Source organism: Narcine bancroftii, chromosome 3 (assembly GCF_036971445.1).
Source record: "Narcine bancroftii isolate sNarBan1 chromosome 3, sNarBan1.hap1, whole genome shotgun sequence".
NCBI classification, from domain to species: Eukaryota; Metazoa; Chordata; class Chondrichthyes; order Torpediniformes; family Narcinidae; genus Narcine; species Narcine bancroftii.
In genome coordinates this window covers 331,563,824-331,583,161 of record NC_091471.1, presented here as the reverse complement: position 1 = coordinate 331,583,161, position 19,338 = coordinate 331,563,824, and the positions used below count along the sequence as shown (strand labels likewise).

General features: G+C 47.1%; 1 protein-coding gene across 5 annotated transcripts in view; it reads right to left on the bottom strand.

The window, feature by feature from the left end:
* LOC138759219 (ras-related protein Rab-37-like) overlaps positions 1-19,338 on the bottom strand; it is a 216,775-nt gene that overhangs the window by 82,009 nt on the left and 115,428 nt on the right. Inside the window, exon 1 of one of the 5 annotated variants that reach the window (XM_069929298.1) lies at positions 18,631-18,938. The exons of 3 other annotated variants lie outside the window; for them this stretch is intronic. In XM_069929298.1, coding sequence (XP_069785399.1) covers positions 18,631-18,750 — 120 coding nt within the window. In that variant the 5' untranslated portion in view covers positions 18,751-18,938. Of the gene's footprint in view, positions 1-18,630; positions 18,939-19,338 lie in introns of those variants that run through there. One more of the 5 variants, XM_069929297.1, reaches the window with a different exon arrangement.

The following is a 19,338-nucleotide window of genomic DNA, read 5'->3' as shown; positions in this document are numbered from 1 at the left end:
GGGCAGCATGGCCTGGATTTACCTTGAGCCTGCAAAGACGTGTAAGGTATTTGAGGAGATTTGGAATGTCACCTGTTGAAAACTTCTACAGGTGGACTGTGGAGAACATTCTGGCTGGTGGCATCACTGCCTGGTCCAGAGCTGCCAACTCTCAGGACAAGAAAAAAAAACTCCAGAGGGCTGTTAACTTGGCCTGTGACATCACAGGCACCAGACTTCACTCCATCGAGGACATCATCATGAGGTAGGGTCTTAAGAAAGTCCTCTATCCTCCAAGACTCCCACCACTCTGCTACCATCGGGGAAAAAGGTACAGGGGCCTACACCTTTCCCATTCCTCAGTTCCACCCATACAACCTCCCTGGATGAGCCCTCTAATCTACCCCGCCCAAGCACTGCTGTAACATTTTCCCTGACAAGAAATGCTACACCACCCCCTCTTGCCCCTCCAATTCTATCACACCTAAAGCAATGATATCCCGGAATAGTTAACTGCCAATCACATCCCTCCCGCAACCATTTCACTAATCACTACCACATCATACTGTCAAGTGTCTATCCACACCCTCAGCTCATCCACCTTCCTTATAATGCTCCTAGCATTAAAGTATATGCATTTCAGAGATTTCCTATGACTTACTCCATTTGTCCCTATCTTTACAGACAACTCTATTATGTTCTTTTTCTATCATCTCCCCTCTATCTTTGTACAGAGCATCTCCCTTCTCTATCACCTTCCTTTCCACCCCCAAACTTTGTCTACAAGCTTTCTCTCTTTGAAATCTAACCTTCTCCCTGCTGTTCTCCTTTTGCTTGGTTCCCTCCCCCCAACCATTCTAGTTTCAAGTCTCCTGAGTAGCCTTAGCAAATGTCTCTGCCAGGATCCTGGTTCCCCTGGGATTCAAGTACAACCCATCCATTCTATACAGGTCCCACCTCCCCCAAAAAGGTCCCATTGATCTAGAAACTTGAATTCCTGCCCCTTGCTCCACCCCTTCAGCCACACATTCATCCTCCACCTCATTCCGTTCCTGCTCTCACTGTTGCGTGGCACAGCCAGCAATCCCAAGATTACTCCTTTTGCGGTCCTTCTTTTCAGCTCTCTACCTAACTCCCTGGACTCACTTTTCACAACCTCTTCACTCTTCCTCCCTACGTCGTTGGTACCTACGTGTACCTCGACCCCTGGCTCATCTCCTTCCCACTTTAGGGTATCTCGGACACAAGCAGCAACATCCCGGACCCTGGCACCAGGGAGGCAAACCACCATCCGATTCTCTTTACTGCTCGCACTGAATCCTAACTATTGAGTCCCCTATGACTACTGCCCTCCTCTTCCTTTCCCTACACTTCAGAGCCATAGGGGCCGACCCTGTGCCAGAGGTACAGCCACTGTCACTTGTTTATTGTAGTTTGGTTGTATTCCCTTTTAAGTTGTGGAGCACTTAAGTTCAACCAATAACTTCACAAGGGAAGGGTGAGATTATCTGCATAATTTTTTTTTTAGTCTTTTTCAATGTATCACAGGTTATTTGTAGCCATATGTAACAGTAGATCTACTTCGTTGGATGTACGATTTACTCATAAAACTCAATAAAAAAAACATTGAAAAGGAAAGGAACTGCGATGTGTGGCCATTACTGAAACTTGCTGGAGTAAGGGCAAAATTGGCTGATACTGGCACCGGGGTTTAGATGTTTTCAGACGAATAGGATGGGAGCAGGATAGTATCACGGCGATAGAAAGGGAGGACACGGCAGAGGGAGGGTCCACTGAGTCAGAGAGGATGGGAGTCAGAAATATGTAGGGAGATAACACTGTGTGCTGGGGTGGTCTATAGGTCCCCCAAATAGCCCTCGGGACAACAAGGAGCAGATAAGGAGGCAGACTTTGGAATGGTGCGAAAAATACAGGGTTGTAGTCATGACTGATTTCAACTTCCCTAATATTTCCTGGCACCTGCTAACTACAAGAGGGATAGATGGGGCTGAATTTGTTCAAGAAGGATTCCTGACACAGTATGTGGACCGAGAGGAGAGGCCAGACCAGATCTGGTGCTGGGGAATGAACCTGGTCAGGTGGCAGACCTCTCAGTGGGGGAGCATTTTGGTGAGAGTGACCACAACTCCCTGAGCTTCAACATGGCTATGGAAAAGGATATGAACAGTCAAACTGGGGGAGGACTAATTATGAAGGGATGAGGCAGGAACTAGTGAGAGGAAATTGGAAACAGATGTTTAAGGGTGAAAGCACAGAATTAATGTGGAGGAAGATTAGGGACCACGTGCTGGGTTCAGGATAGGTTTGTCCCACTGGGACAAGAAAAAGATGGTTGGAAAAGGGAACCGTGGTTGACGAAACAGGTCAGGAAGCTGGTCAAGAGGAAGCAGGAAACATACATTAGATATAGGAAGCTGGAAACAGGAAGGGCTCATGAGAACTATATGATAGCCAGGAAGGAGATTAAGAAAGGACTTGCGAGAGCTTGAAGGGGCACGAGAAGGCCTTGGTCTGCAGGATTAAGGAGAAGCCCAAGGCATTCTAAGCATATGTGAAGAACAGAAGGATGACGAGAATGAAGGTGGGGCCACTATAGGATAAAGGAGATTAGGGAGGTCCTAAATGAATACTTGTTTCAGTATTCGCAAGAGAAAAGGAAATAGATCAGAGTGAGGTCGGAATTGAACAGGCCTATGAGCTGGAGATTAAGTAAGTGGATCTTCTTAAAAACATCAAGATTGCTAAGTCCTCAGGGACAAACACGATATACCCTAGGCTCCTGTGGGAAGTGAGGGAAGAGATAGCTGGGGCAGTGTATATGATCTTTGAATCCTCTTTGGCCACAGGGGAGGTACCGGAGGATTGGAGAATGGCAAATGTAGTCCCCTTGTTTAAAAAAGGTATTAGGGAGAATCCTGGGAATTATTGACCAGTGAGTCTTAGTCAGTGGTGTGTAAACTATTGGAGAGGATTCTTAAGGATAGGCTCCATGAGCATTTGGAGAAGTTCAGTCTACTCAAGGATAGTCGGCATGGCTTTGTGAAGGGAAGGTCGTGCATCCCGAGCCTAATTGAGTTTTTTTTGAGGAGGTAACAAAATAAATTGATGAGGGTCAGTTGAAGATGTGGTCTACATGGATTTTAATAAGGTATTTGAAAAGGTCCCCCATGACTCATCCAGAAAGTCATGAGACACGGGATCAGTGGAACCTTGGCTGTGTGGATTTTTAAAATTGGCTCGCAGGAAGAAAGCAGAGAGTAGTGGAAGGAAAGTATTCTGCCTGGATGTCGGTGACTAGTGGGAGAGCTGCAGGGATCTGTTCTGGGACCCCCTGCTCTTTGTAAATTTTATAAATGACCTGGATGAAGAGGCAAAAGGCCGGATCAGTCAGTTTGCGGATGACATGAAGGTTGGAGGAGTTGTGGATGGAGCTGATGGTTGTCGAAGGTTACAACAGGATATAGACAGGATGCAGAGTCGGGCAAAGTGTGAGGCGATGCACTTTGGAAGAACAAACCAGACGGCTGAGGTTTAATGATCAGTTACTTAAGAGTGTGGATGAACAGAGGGACCTTGGGGTCCAAATCCATACATCCCTCAAAGTCACTACACAGATTGATAGATGGCCTCTGGGATGCTGGGCTTCATTAATAGGGGGATTGAGTTCAGGACTTGAGAGGTCATATTGCCACTCTACAAATCTCTATTGAGACTATACTTTGAGTATTGTGTTCAGTTCTGGTCACCTCATTACAGGAAGGATGTTGAAACTGTGGTGAGGGGGCAGAGGAGACTGACCAGGATGTTGCCTGGATTGGGAAATGTCTTATGAGGTACGGTTAGGAGAGCTGGGGCTTTTCTCTTTGGTGCGTAGAAGGATGAGAGGAGACTTGATCGAGGTCGACAAGATTGTGAGAGGCATAGATAGATTGGCAGCCAGCACCTGTTTCCCAGGGCGGGATCTGCAAACACCAGAGGACGTCTATACAAAGTGAAGAGAGGGAAGTTTAGGGGAGACATCAGGTGTAAGTTTTTTTTAAAAAAACGCAGAGTTGTGGGTGCCTTTGGGCCATTTAAGAGACTCTTAGACAGGCACATGAATAATAGAAAAATAGAGGGTTATGGAGAAGAGAGGGTTTAGATTTTTTTAAGAAGGGCCTGTGCAGTAGTGTTCTATGAATTGGGTCAGTCGGTGAAGCAGTTTTGTGCAAGCTCGCTGGCTCAGTGGTAGACAGGGACCATCCTGATGCGCAGACCTCGACGCTCATCCTGCTGAGGATGTCAGCATTAATACAGTCTGCCGAACTAACAAAGTGGGACAAGCAGCATCAGTGGGAGAAAAAGAATGATCAATATTTCAAGCCAAAACCCTTTATCGAAGCCAGGGTAAAGATAATGGAGGGGGGGGTGGGGTGGGAGATGGGGGAGAGGAGGGATGGGGACCCCCATGTGGGATTGGTGAAGAAACGAGAGGTGAAACATGACAGATAGAGGCAGCATGGTTAGGTTCAAGCAGCTCAGTTAGTGTAGCGGTTAGTGCAACGCTGTCACAGTGCCAGCGTCCGGGACTGGGGTTCGAATCCCACGCTGTCTGTAAGGAGTTGGTACATTCTCCCATGTCTGCGTGGGTTTTCCCCGGGGGCTCTAGTTTCCTCCCACTGTTCACAAATGTACCGGGGAGTGGGGGGGTGGGGGGGAGTTGTAGGTTAATTGGGTGTAATTAGGCGGCATGGACTCGTGGGCCGATAGGGCCTGTTACTGTGCAGTATGTCTGAAATGTTAACATTTATTTAGTAGATTGGCAGATGCCAGACTAAGAGAGAGAGAGGGGGGTAAGAAAAATAAAGGTGTCAGGTGGAGGAAGATGAGTCTCGCAGGGTGGAGGTGATTTGAAACAAAGGCTGTCAGTGCTGGAATCTGAGGAGAATAATGGTGGTGTAAAGATCAGTGGCATTGGGGGGAGGGGGGGGGAAACGGAAGCATCCAGTGGGGAGATGGGTTGGAGAGGAATGGAACTAAAAGGAGGGGCAGGCAGGGGGTGGTGGGAAGAGAACTGAAATGGCAGCAACTGGGAGCTTGGGAAGGTCACCGTAGACAGAGCTAATATTCTCTGCCAAACAGTCCCCATCGTTTGGTCCCACCGATGTAGAGGAGGCCACATCGGGAGCACCGAGTGCAGTCAGTGAGGTTGGGGGAGGTGTAGGTGAATCTTTACCTCACGTGGAAGGGATATTTGGTGCCCTGGATGGAGGGGTAAGTTGCAGGTGGAAGTAGCTCTGTCATCTGGGACCCTGGGTGATTACTCTGTTTTAAACGTTTATTGGGGAAGCTCATTTTTAATCCTCAAAATCTCTCTCTGCAACGATGCAAGAGTTGAACATGCACAATGGAAACACACTTGTGTTTAATGGGACAGCCATCTTCTGACCATGATCCACATTGTCCTTGCTTGAAGTTGACACTGGATTGAAATGTCTGTACTGCTTCATCTGGACCCTGGCAAAATCAATATTTTTTTTGTCCCCAGGGTCCGAGTGAGTCATAAAGTGCAGACTCGGGTCTTCGATTCACTACGTCCGTACAACTTTTGACCATCAATCCTACAGAGAAGATCTGAACTCTTCCATGGCTTGCAAAGTGTTTCAACAATTGGAACTCATCACAGTGAAAGGAAGTCCAGATGAAGATCACGACCCCAGTGCACAATCTGCGTCATTTGCAATCAGTTGCACTGAGCCTTCCCTCCCACCAATTGGTGAGGCAATGGCCCAACACTCATTGCTTCTTTTGTGTTTTACTAGTGGGGACAGGCAGATTTTTGTAGCTTCACGTCTCATCTCTCATTCCTTTGCCTTTTACTTCCCCTGACCTGTTGAGTTTCACCGGCACTTTTGTGGGCTACACGCTCATCTCTACCCAATTACATGTCCACACAAATGCTCCATCCACACCACACCAGACAAATGCGATACATTACAGTCCACGCGATGCCCTACACGACCACAATGAACGGGCTAATCTTTACCAATCCAACACTGCACTCCAGCCAAGCAACTTTCACCATGCGACAACCAACTAATTAATCCACCTCACTGAAAATACCCAAATACCTATTGCACACTGCCACCCAAATAAGTCACTCCATACCAAACACTGCAGCACCCCAAAACTCCACCCTAGGCTGCATTACCCACCCATCTGCATGCAATACCCCATTCTGCCATAGACAGCGTCCCGCCAATACTCTCGCCAAATATTCCTCCCTCTGCAATGTACAAACCTCCGCACTGCAATGTAAAACCCACATTCACCCTATGTTGCTCCCCAGATTTCACCCCAATCCAAATATCACATTCTACATCATACCCATCAAAAACAGCACAGCCAAGAATGCGCCCAGTTCAATGTTCACATAAATCTTCCCACAAAGCAACACCCAAATGAAGGCCAAGGTGCTAGGCAGCACCACCACCTGCAGGTTCCCCTCCAATACATTCTCCATCCTGATTTGGAAACGTATCACTGGCCCTTTGTTGTCCAAAGTCTTAGAATTACGCAGCCAATGACCCTTTGGAAATTCTTCATGGAAACACTGCAGCAACTCAAGGAGTCATCTGTGTACGGCTGGGGGAAGAGGGAGGCAGTTTAGCTGGGTTCTTTTTTCTGGATGCTGTGCAAGCTTCTGCAGAGTCGCTGGAGTTTACTCACCAAGACATATAGGGAGTAGGCAGTCACACTGTAGCTGCGAAGAGGCTTTGGTGGTGGGGGGGTGGGGTGACAGGATACCTGCATCGAACCTGCTCATGTGATCATGGCGTTTATGTGGCTCCAGGATGGTGGGGAACACACTGATGGCAATGCTTCCGAATGTCAAGGGCACCCTTGCCCAGTGCTTTGGGGCATGAGTGCTGCCTTGCACTCATCAGCCTTTGAGCGTGATCCAGGTGTGGCTGTTTCAGTTGCTGTGAAGGGAAATTGAACATCGTGCAATCATCCGTGAACGTCCCCACTTTTGGCTGGATGATGGAGAATGTGCCTGGAGGGGACTGAGAACACTGCACTGAGGAACCTCAAGTCAGCTTCCGTTGATCCGGGATCATTGGAATGCTCTTTACCCTTTGATGGTCATCGGCCAGTTTTGCCGGGGATCCTTTGATGCTACCTCAGTCAAATGCTGCCCTGAAGTCAAGGGCGGACACTCTAACCAATGTGTCTGCATTTTATCTCCTTGGGCCACGTTTGGACAAAGGCAAAGATCAGGCCTGGAACCCAAAGGCTTGCGTAGACTGATTGGGCAGCTGGATTGGAGTTGTTCTGCTGTTGTGGACAACTAACTATCCGTATTATTGGGTGGAGTGCCAGTGTTGTAACTGCCCAGGCACCGCTTGTTCAGTATTATAGCTAGGGAGCTGTCTGCAATGTTTCTTTTCCTTGTATCTGTCTGTAGGAGCTTTGAATCTGAAATTTCTCAGTGGATTACAACTGTATTTAACTTCCCATTTCTTTTTAAATTGATTGGACTTCAATTGGCGAGAAATCAGACTGCTCAAACTACAGGGGAATCACGCTGCTCTCCATTGCAGGCAAAATCTTCGCTAGGATTCTCCTAAATAGAATAATACCTAGTGTCACGAAGAATGTTCTCACAGAATCACAGTGCGGCTTTCGCACAAACAGAGGAACTACTGACATGGTCTTTGCCCTCAGACAGCTCCAAGAAAAGTGCAGAGAACAAAACAAAGGACTCTACATCACCTTTGTTGACCTCACCAAAGCCTTCGACACTGTGAGCAGGAAAGGGCTTTGGCAAATACTAGAGCGCCTCGGATGTCCCCCCAATTTCCTCAACATGGTTATCCAACTGCACGAAAACCAACAAGGTTGGGTCAGATACAGCAATGAGCTCTCTGAACCCTTCTCCATTAACAATGGCGTGAAGCAAGGCTGCGTTCTCGCACCAACCCTCTTTTCAATCTTCTTCAGCCTGATGCTGAACCAAGCCATGAAAGACCTCAACAATGAAGACGCTGTTTACATCTGGTACCGCACGATGGGAGTCTCTTCAATCTGAGGCACCTGCAAGCTCACACCAAGACACAAGAGCAACTTGTCCGTGAACTACTCTTTGCAGATGATGTCGCTTTAGTTGCCCATTCAGAGCCAGCGCTTCAGCGCTTGACGTCCTGTTTGCGGAAACTGCCAAAATGTTTGGCCTGGACGTCAGCCTGAATTAAACTGAGGTCCTCCATCAGCCAGCTCCCCACCATGACTACCACCCCCCCGCACATCTCCATCAGGCACACAAAACTCAAAACGGTCAACCAGTTTACCTATCTCGGCTGCACCATTTCATCGGATGCAAGGATCGACAACGAGATAGACAACAGACTCGCCAAGGCAAATAGTGCCTTTGGAAGACTACACAAAAGAATCTGGAAAAACAACCAACTGAAAAACCTCACAAAGATTAGTGTATACATAGCCGTTGTCATACCCACTCTCCCGTTTGGCTCCGAATCATGGGTCCTCTACCAGCATCACCTACGACTCCTAGAACGCTTCCACCAGCGTTGTCTCCGCTCCATCCTCAACATTCATTGGAGCGACTTCAACCCTAACATCGAAGTACTCAAGATGGCAGAGGCTGATAGCATCGAATCCACGCTGCTGAAGATCCAACTGCCCTGGGTAGGTCACGTCTCCAGAATGGAGGACCATCGCCTTCCCAAGATCGTGTTATATGGCGAGCTCTCCACTGGCCACCGTGACAGAGGTGCACCAAAGAAAAGGTACAAGGACTGCCTAAAGAAATCTCTTGGTGCCTGCCACATTGACCACCGCCAGTGGGCTGATAACGCCTCAAACCGTGCATCTTGGCGCCTCACAGTTCGGCGGGCAGCAACCTCCTTTGAAGAAGACCGCAGAGCCCACCTCACTGACAAAAGGCAAAGGAGGAAAAACCCAACACCCAACCCCAACCAACCAATTTTCCCCTGCAACCGCTGCAACCGTGTCTGCCTGTCCCGCATCGGACTTGTCAGCCACAAACGAGCCTGCAGCTGACGTGGACATTTACCCCTCCATAAATCTTCGTCCGCGAAGCCAAGCCAGAGATTGGACTTCTACTGAAACCCAATGTTTTTGTGATCCTTGGCTTGTCCCTTTTCTTGGCAACATCTAATCCTCCCTTTAACTTTACTTGTTAACCACAGATGGAACACTTTCACTGTGGGGCTTTTGTGCCTTGAAGGAGAATGCATTTTCAATAAACTATCCATTAACGCAGTGAATGTCAGTATGTCCTTTTCGACTAAAAATTCAGTGTCCATAGTAGACAAAGGTACATTGCCATCGTTTCGGGCCTGAGCCCTTCTTCAAGGAATTAGCAGAATGAAGCAAAGAGCAGAAAGTCTCAGAATTCAGACAGTGCCAGCTAGGGGAGGAATCCAGAACAACACAAGGTGTTAATTGGTTAGGATAAGGGGAGAGGTGGAAATTTATCATGTTTGGGCGAAAAGAGAGAAGGAAAAGGGAGCGAGACAGAGCTAGGGGAAAGTGACCGGACAAAAGCCAGAGAAGTCGATATTAATGCCATATGGTTGGAGGGGGACCCAGTTGGAAGGCAAGTTGATCCTCCAATTTATGGGTGGTCTCAGTCTAGCCGTGCATGAGGCCATGGACAGATATGTCAGCAAGGGGGTGGGATGGGGAATTAAAATGGGTGGCCACTAGGAGATCCACACTATTAAGGCAGACAGAGCCAAGGGAGTCCTTTTCTATTCCCAACATGCCTCATAACGTCCCTCATTCACAGCTGAGACCATGGTTTTAAATGAACCTCCATTGAAATCTATCCTATTTAGATCACTCTTCTCTGAAGGCCTCTGGTTGCACAAAACAAGATCAAGAAGCTGTTCCCTTCTCGCTTCTTCAACCTACCGATTTAAGAAAACAATCTCCGTGAACTCCCCTTCCACATCTGGTGCAACACTATTACAGCGCCAGCAACCTGGGTTCGAGCCCACCGCTGTCTGTAAGGAGTTTGTATGTTTTCCCCATGGCCGCATGGACTTCCTCTGGATGCTTTGGTTTCCTCCCCTGTTCCAGAGACATAAGGGGTCAGTTGGTTAATTGGTCCCCTGGGTGCATTTGGGCAGCGTGGGCTCATGGGCCAGAAGGGCCTGTTATCATCCTGTATCTTGGAATTAAAATTAAATTAAAATAACCCCAAAGCATCCAGCAGTAAGCAAAGTATCTGTAACTCCCAAATACCAGTGCCACCACTCCCCAAATCACATCATATCAATGATTATTTCCTGGTGAAAACAGTCACAATATTCTTGACTCAAATAGATTTTCGTCCTATATTCTGGAAGGGTTGTTCTATTTGGAAGTCTTGTTCTATGTCTATTGGCGTCCAAAACATTTCATGCTATATTTAATACTTTGTTGAATTAATTAATTTAATACTTTTCAGAAAAATAACTATGTTCACACAATGATTCCCTAATTATTGGAGTAGCAGAAAGTTGCTATAAATATGTTACTGAAAGCATGTTACGACAGGTTCGGGAAATGAAGTACATTGGGAGCTGAAACACCATACTCAGGGACCAGAGGTCTGAGAGAAGGAGGAACATTCTGAATGAGAGGAGGAGTGACAGTCTAAGGCTAGGAATGGGAAAAAACTGATGAATGAGGAATGATGAGCTTGAGTTTGAGGAATGAGGAATCCGAGAGCAGGTAAGTTGGACTAGAGGAGATCACTTAAATTGGTACAGACTAGAGGGGCCGAGATGGCCTGTTTCTGTACTGTAATGGCTATATGGTTATATATGGTGGGGAATGCAAAGTGCCTGGGACTGGGGCATGAGGAGACTGGTGAAGAATGGGAACCTCATGATGATGGATCTGTGGGGAGATAGTTTGAGGATTGCCTGAGAAACAGAAAGCAACAAGGAGTAGCCGGTTGGCAGTCTGTGGTTAGTGGGTCTCCATATATATCTGTGCTTGGGCTCAACGATCAACAATCTATATCAATGATCTAGCCAGTGAGGTAAAGTCAACTTGTTGATAGCACAAAATTAGTATGTTAGCAATGATAAGGAAGGCAAAGAAGGTTTCGATGGGAGACTGTCAAGTGGCAGTGGGAGCAATCCATAAACAAAAAGGGCAAGCATTTCTAAATGGTGAGAGATCAGGTAGGATTGATGTTCAAAGGAACATGCATACCAGTCACAGAAAGCCAACAAAGCAACCTCTTCTCACCGCTCCCTTCGGGCAGAAGGTACAGAAGCCCCTCCTTGTTACACTAATCAGGGATTGCTCCAACACCACAAAAGGACTATTGCAATTTCTTGTAGGAATAACTGCACATTTATTATCTTTTTTTTTATATTTATTGTCTCCATTTAATTCACCTGTATCCTATTTTAGTTGCTTTTTAAATTGCCTTTTTCTACAAAGTACCTGCTTGGCTTCAGCAAGTGAAAATTGTGGCGTATATCTACATTGTACATGACAATAAACTCACCATTATTATTATTAAAGGAGCAGGTCCTTTGGCCCTTTGTTCAGCATGACCATGGCTTGTTCTCAGTCTTTGCCCATATCCTTCCTAAGATTGGCCTTGAGAAATATAACCCCCCCCCCCTCCCCAACATGCCATGTGTTTAAGGACTTGACCTTCACTGCTGTATGTGGTAGGGAATTCCACTAGCACTGGGTAAAGGACCCCAACCAACCCACAAAGTCCTGGGGGTACACAGCCAGTCCATGGAAGACAACAGTCCGAAATCCTTCATCGGTACTGAAGACATTTCTCAACACTCTGGTTTGTGTAGTGCACCCCACAATCTAATTCAGTTCTCCCATACACTGGGTACATCCTTCTAGTACCCAAGCCTGATAGAATGTTATTGATTTCTATGAGATCCCCGGTCATTCTTCTATACTCCAGTGAATCCCAACCTACCCAACCCAATCTCCTCACATGTCCATCCCATCACCTCGAAATCAGTCTGATAAACATTTGTTGCACTCCCTCATGACAAGAAATCCTTCCTCAGATAAATCCAAAATTGAACAAGATGATGCCTTGAATTGGTTTAACTGCGCTGTGGCAACTGTGTTGCTTTGCGAAATGAAGAACGAGGATACACGACAGTACTTGCTTTTATACCTTGCCCTTTTTCTTTGCAACACTATACCCTGTACTGTAGCACTACGCTCTGCATTTGTGGTCAAACCACTATACTTGTGTATGAGTTGACTTGCCTGAATAGCACGCAAAACAAAGATTTTCCCTATATCTCTTTACATGCAATGATAAATAATTCAATTCAAAGATAAACAATTAAATTTATCAAGGTCTGGTAAAGCTACACCAAGACATCCTTGCTCCTGTATTTCAAATATGGGCTGGCACGGTAAGAGTAGCGTTAGAGTAACACTGTTACCTCGCCAGCAACCGGGGTTGGAATCCCACGCTGTCCGTAAGGGGTTTGTACATTGTCCAGGGGTCTGCGTGGATTTTCACCAGGCGGGGGGGGGGGGGGGCTCCAGTTTCCTCCCACCCTACAAAACGTACCGGGGGTTGTACATCAATTGTGCAACACGGGCTCGTGGGACAAAAGGACCAGTTACTGTGCTGTACATCTAATTGGTTGTATTTAATGAGCAGTGTACACGGACACCTTGTTTCGTTGAACCTTCTCATTCATTCATGACATTCACAGCATTCTCATTCACCAATCAGGTAATAATGGGTCTTTCTGTGTTTGGAACCAAAGTGCACAACTTCACATTTATCCACGTTAACCTGCATTTGCCATGAATTTGCCCACTTGCCCAAATTGTCTATGCTGAAAGGATTGGACAGAGTAGATGCGAATAAAATGTTTCCCTTAGTGGACGAATCTAGGATAAGAGGGCACAGTCTTAGAATTAGAACAGAGCAGAGGAGAAATTTCTTTAGCCAGAGGGTCATGGATATGTGGAATTCATTGCTGTTGAGGCCCGATCATTGGAGGAGTTTAAGGGAGAGATTGATCGGTATCTAATTCGTCAAGGGATATGGGGAAAAGGGCGGAACTTGGAAGTAGATGTGGGAACAGTTTAGCTCCGGGTGGATTTGCAGAGCAGACCCGATGGGCTGAATGGCCTACTTCTGTTTCTCTTTCTTGTGATCACATTGAAGCCTTGTGGCATCCTTCTCACAACAAACCCCATCCCAGCTTTGTGTCATCTGCAAACATGGGGATGTTCTATTTCCCTTATCCAAATCAGAGAATGGCTGATCCAAACACCGACTTCTGTGACACCTTACTGGTCCCTGCCTGCTGCCCAGAACAAGACTGTTTATCTCTAATCTCTGTTTTCTTCTGTCACTTAGTTCTCACTATATGTGTCCTAATTTTTCCATATTAATCTCTTATGTGGGACTTCCAAAAGTCCAAATGCACCACATCATCTCGTTCTCTCTTATCTATTTGGCCAGTTGCATTAGTAAAAACTTCAGATTATTTCCTAAGCATCACTTCCCTTTCATAATCCCCATGCTCACTTTGAACAAGCCTGGTCATGTTTCTGCTATGGCATCTTTTAGAATGGATTTGTGTATTTTCCCACACTCCTGGTATAAGACTGTTTGCCAGTTTCCCATATTAAGGGGTATTTGCAGTTGCCTGCACATCCTTGAGAAGCTGGGAAGAAGGTGGAGCACCTGGGAGACCTCACACAGTCACTGGGGTAAAATACAGCCTCCTCACGGGCAACACCCAAAACTAGGGATCAAACACACATTCCTAAATGGTGCCCTACAGTTCTTTCAGACAGCAAAGTCTAAGTCTAGATGCTCCCAAATTGGGAAAGGTCTTCTCCACATCCAGCCCCCACATTACACAACAGGCTCTTGAATGTTTTAATGAGGTCCCCTGTGACTTCTTCTAAACTCCAATGTTTATAAGAACCCTAGCCGGTCTTCACAGCTGCACAATAAGTAGAAATTTGACGCTGAAGGATGCTTGATGGACGTGACCCAAGACTTGGTAGGTAGGTTCAACACAACATCTGAAAGGAGGAACCAAAAAAACAGAGAGGAGTGGAGGCAGAACACCAGAACGGAGGTCCTTTGTAGGTAAAGGCATGACTTCAAATTCGGAACAACAAAAGTCATGCTTGGAGAGCTGGACAGTTCAGTGCCGGTCCCTCAGTCCAAAATGTCTTGGTATTATTTAGGACATAGATGGGAAAGATTTGCACAACCTGAAGGAAGGTCAAGGCTGAAATGTGCTGGAACAGTCACTCGGAATTAACACAGCTTGATACGAGTTAGGGGCAAGAGTAGACCAATTGGCCCCATGAATCTTCACATTCGCCTTTTACGAATCACACCCCAGAACTTCAGGACTCTCTAATCTCTCACCAGTCAGAAAATGTGCTTCTTCCTCATTTTTCCTCCTAAAATGGACATTTCACATTTTCCCCATATGAACTCCATCTACCAGTTCTTTGCCCACTCACGTAACCTATCCATCCTTCCACAGCCTCCCCATGTCCTCTACCCAACATGTGTTTAGCAACCGTGATTTTGATGCTTTCAACCAAGTGGTTAATGTAAACTGTAAAAAAGTTGAGGGCCCAGTACAGACCTATGAGGCACACCATTTAATGCACTTTCCAACCAGAAGCAACCCATTGCCTACCCAGTTAGAGAGGCAGCATTCATCCGTGCCAGTCAGTTACCATCCACATCACTTTCTACCATAACCTTTGCCCTCTGGATACATGACTAGTCTTTTCCTTGACTCCCCTTTACCACAGGGCGATACTTTATAAAATTCCTAGTGGTGGTCAAACAAGACTGTCCTTTCACGAAACCGTGTTAATTTTACTCTATACCTTTATTTTTTCTGCTATCGTCCCTTTAATTAGAATTTGGACATTTCCTCCATGAATGTGCTAACTGGCCTGTACAGTAGTTAACTGTTTCCTGTCTCCTTCCCTTTTTGAATATAGGAACGTAATTTGCTATTTTCCCAATCTGACAGAACTTTCCCCAAACTTGGGAAAATTAAAGCCAACACATCAACTCTCTCTCACGAACCTCTGTTTTCAAGAGTTTTGCTTGAAGTCCGCTCAGCTCTCTGGGGATTTATTAACTGCAAATAACTTCCTCAATATTGCTATCCTGCCACAGTAATTATAGTTTTTTTTAGTTTCTCCTTCCAATCTCTAAATTATGGCTGTTCCAAAGATGAGTTCGACAAATACAAAATGGGTCTAATTCATCTGCCATGAATAATTCCCCAAGCTTCCTATGGGACGGACTCCCACTTTGTGAACTCTTTTTAACTATCTTTAGAAACACTGACTTTTGATTTTCAGATTTCTGGCAAGTATCATCTCAAAATCTCATGATTCCTTCTGCATTAATCTTTCAGTTATTCTTTTCTGGGGATAGTTCACATCCTCTCCAGTCGTCTGACCTGCTACTTGATCTATGCACAATGATGAGAGTTTTCTTTAAGTTTTATATTGCTTTTGATGTTCAGTCGTGGGCCCACCCCTGGTACCGCTCTTTCTTGTTGGAATGTCTCTATTGCGCATATTTTGAATAATTCAACCTAACAGCCTGAATATGCCTGAGATTGTCTGATCTCGGAAGTGAAGCAGGCTCAGGCCTGGTCAGTACTTGGAGGGGAGATGGAACACCAGATGCTGTAGGTTTCTATGAGAGGCGCTGGACAAAGTGGCGACTCTTTGTCTGCCTTACACTAAACAAAAGTTAAAGAATTTCCTGTATGTTACATTCTAAATGTAGTATTACGTGTGTGGTGTAACACTGTATTACAGCCATTGTACTGGTTGGCCCACCCTGATACTGTAACTCCTCCCCCTCCAGGATCCCTAATAAAGGTGGTGTCGCCCAATCCCCTCCTTCAGTACTGCCTTGGAATCGGGCCAACAGCATGTAAGATATGACTAAGTTTATAGTGATTAAAACCTATTAATCTTGAATTTTGGTCTGTCAGGTCTAATTGATAGCACTACAACAGTGGTTCTCAACCTTTTTCTTTCCACTCACACACCACTTTAAGTAATCCCTATGCCTTCTGTGCTCTGTGATTAGTAAGGGATTGCTTAAGGTGGTCTGTGAGTGGAAAGAAAAAGGTTGAGAACTGTTATAATCTGTTGATTGCATTGTGGCTGACTGTTCCTTTAATTTCATGCCCTTCTAGTTGCCCTTATTTAAATTGATTTGTTAGAAATTTAGGCATACATCACAACCCAATTACACCCACTTGACCTACAACCCCTGTACATTTTGAATGGTGGGAGGAAACCAGAGCCCCCGGGAAAAACCCACGGAGACGCATGGAGAACATACAAACTCCTTACAGACAGCGTGGGATTCGAACCTGGGTCACCGGCCCTGTAATAGTGCTGCATTCACCACCACGCTAACCATGTTCACCCATTCTTGTTCTTCACTCTCTCCCTCAAACAGAATGTGTTGGATATTCCTGAGATGACAAGGAATAGAGGAAACAATGATCGAGTGCATTGGAATAGCCACCTAGCTTGATCACATGAGCAGGAGACAGCCATTCATCACCTTTAGAATGCTCCACCGTGGATGATCCAACTGGAGCCTTAATTCCACATCCCCACCTTTCACCAGAAATCCTTCCCCTCTTTGCTCGCTAAGAATTCTTTTACTTCTGCCTTAAAATATCCAAAAACTTGGCTTTGATCCATCAGGAATCTCTGAAAGAAAAAAAAATGCCCATCCCAGTCTTAAATGGGGGATTTTTTTGTTCTGTAAACACTGAATGCTGGTCCTAGATCCCATCACAAAGGGAAACATCTCTTCATGTCCACCATCAAGACACTGCAAGCTTTGCAAGAGAGTCACAAAGCCAGTCACTCATCATGGAACAGACCCTTTGGCCCAATTCATCCATGCAGACCAAGTCACCATTCCAGGTTAGTCCACGGCTGCATTTTTGTCCATTTCTTCTCAACCCTTGCATATCCATATGTCTTCTGAACGACAGAATTGAACCTGGTCTTATAGCTTCCTCTGGCACTCATTCCAGGTACAGACCATCCTGAGTGTAAAAGCTGCCCCTCAGACACCTCCTCAACCTCTCGCCTCTTGCTCTAAACCTATGTCCTCTAGCTCTATCAATATGATGGAGGGCAGAGAAGATTTACTAGGACATTACCTAGACTTCAGGAATTGAGTTATAGGGGAAGATTAGACAAGTTAGGACTTTATTCCTTGGAAAGTAGAAGAATGAGAGGAGATTTGATATTTAAAATGATCAGGGGGATAGACAGAGTAAATGTCGGTTGGCTTTTCCCACTGAGGGTTGGTGAGATACAAACCAGAGGACATGGGTGAAAGGGGATAGGGGGAGCAGGAGGGGGAACTTCTTCACACAGAGAGCGGTGGGAGTGTGGAGTGAGCTTCCAGCTGAGGTGGTGAATTCAGGCTCAATTTTAATATTTAAGGAGAATTTGAACAGGTATATAGATGGGAGAGGTATGGACTGGGTGCAAGTCAGGGGATTAGGCAAAAAAAAAGTCAGTACAGAATAGAAGGGCCAAAGAGGCCCATTTCTGTGCTGTAATGCTCTAATAAAAAAAGAGAAAAAAATTTCAATCAGATGCATTCTGACTTCAGGGCACAGAAGCCTTGTCTGTCTAAACTTTTCTCATAAAATGACCTGCCTAGTCCAGAGGAGATGAGACCTCTTCAGTGTCCACTATGCCAAAAGTAGAATTGTCCTAATACTGTACTGATGATGTTGTTTCTTGAGATTTGGTTCATCTGTGCCCAGTAAGCCCAGCCAGTGGAAAGCATTCCATCCCATTTATGCCTTGTGACGACTGGAAAGTGTCGGGGAAAGCAGAATATCCAGCTGCTGTTGGCCCAATGAAATTTGTGGTCCTACTGGAGATGGGAGGCCCCTTGCACACTGGTGCACCTGGCACTGAACGCCAGTGAGGAAAAAGGAAGAGGCATTGAGATGGGTTGAACCAGCTGGAATTGGAGAGGCCAGGGCAATCTGCAGAGCAGCCGCTGCCCATCGGAGGGAGTGGATGAACAAGTGGGTGCCAATCAAGAGGGCTGCTTTGCCCTGGGTGGATCTGATCTTTTTGAATCCTAGGCATGGAGGAAAATAACCCATCACATCCCTGCTTTGGTTGGAAAGGCTTTGAGGTCAATCACCCAGCCTCCAACCTGCTCTTGAAGGGTGGGTGGGGACAGTTCAGTTGATGTTAAAAATGTTGGGAGACTTGAATGGTCACTTAGTGTCAATGGTGGGAGTCAGGGCTGGACTGGGGAAGGATGGCAGATATCTCGAAGGTATTTAAGACCGGGGGGGGGGGGGGACCGCCTTGGCGCTTTAATGTGCCTTTTACCGATACTGGCATTGCTCAGAGCCGCAGACGAAGGGAAGGAATTCGTCCCACTTGCCCGTGATAGCCCCCCTCCACTCGGCCCCACCCCCTTTGCTGAAGCCCCCTCCCGCCGGCTGCCAGGGAAATGGTGAGGCAGCCAAGCCTGCTCTGCTGGATTTGCTGCCGGCCGCCTCCAGCCGCGCGGAGCTTACACACCTTGTAGGTCAGGTCGTGGATGTCCCCGGCCGATCCCGAGCGCTGCAGCGGAGACTTCGGCGACCCATTCGGCAGTTCGACGCTGCTCTGCCTCAGATGCGAACTCTTTCTGCGAGGCATGGTCGCTCGGGGGAGACAGAGAGAAGCGGCGCGGAGGCAGGACGGGAGCGCCCCGGGTTAGCGAGAGGCGGCAGGTCTGGAGCGAGGGAGCTCCATCGCTCAGTGTGCGCGGCGCTTCCCCGCTCATCCACAGGTGATCGTCTCGGGGAGGGAGGAGCGTCTGTCATCAGCGCTCGGGCTTTTTTTCACTTTCACTTTAACTCTCCGAGGGGCAGCGAGCTCCAAACCGGGGCTGGCGAGCACACGGCTGCCCCCTCCCCGTCTCCACCTGCCCCTCCAATCCGCTGGCCCTCTTACCCCTTCCTCTCCTCCTTCTCCCTCCCCCTCCTTCCATTCACCTCCCCCTCCCTTCTCCCTCTTCCCTCCCTTCTCCCTCTTCCCTCCCTTCTCCCTCTTCCCTCCCTTCTCCCTCTTCCCTCCCTTCTCCCTCTTCCCTCCCTTCTCCCTCTTCCCTCCCTTCTCCCTCCCCCCTGCCCCCCCGCCCCCCTCCCCCCCGCCCCCTCCCCCCTGCCCCCCCGCCCCCTCCCCCCTGCCCCCCGCCCCCTCCCCCCTGCCCCCCGCCCCCTCCCCCCTGCCCCCCGCCCCCTC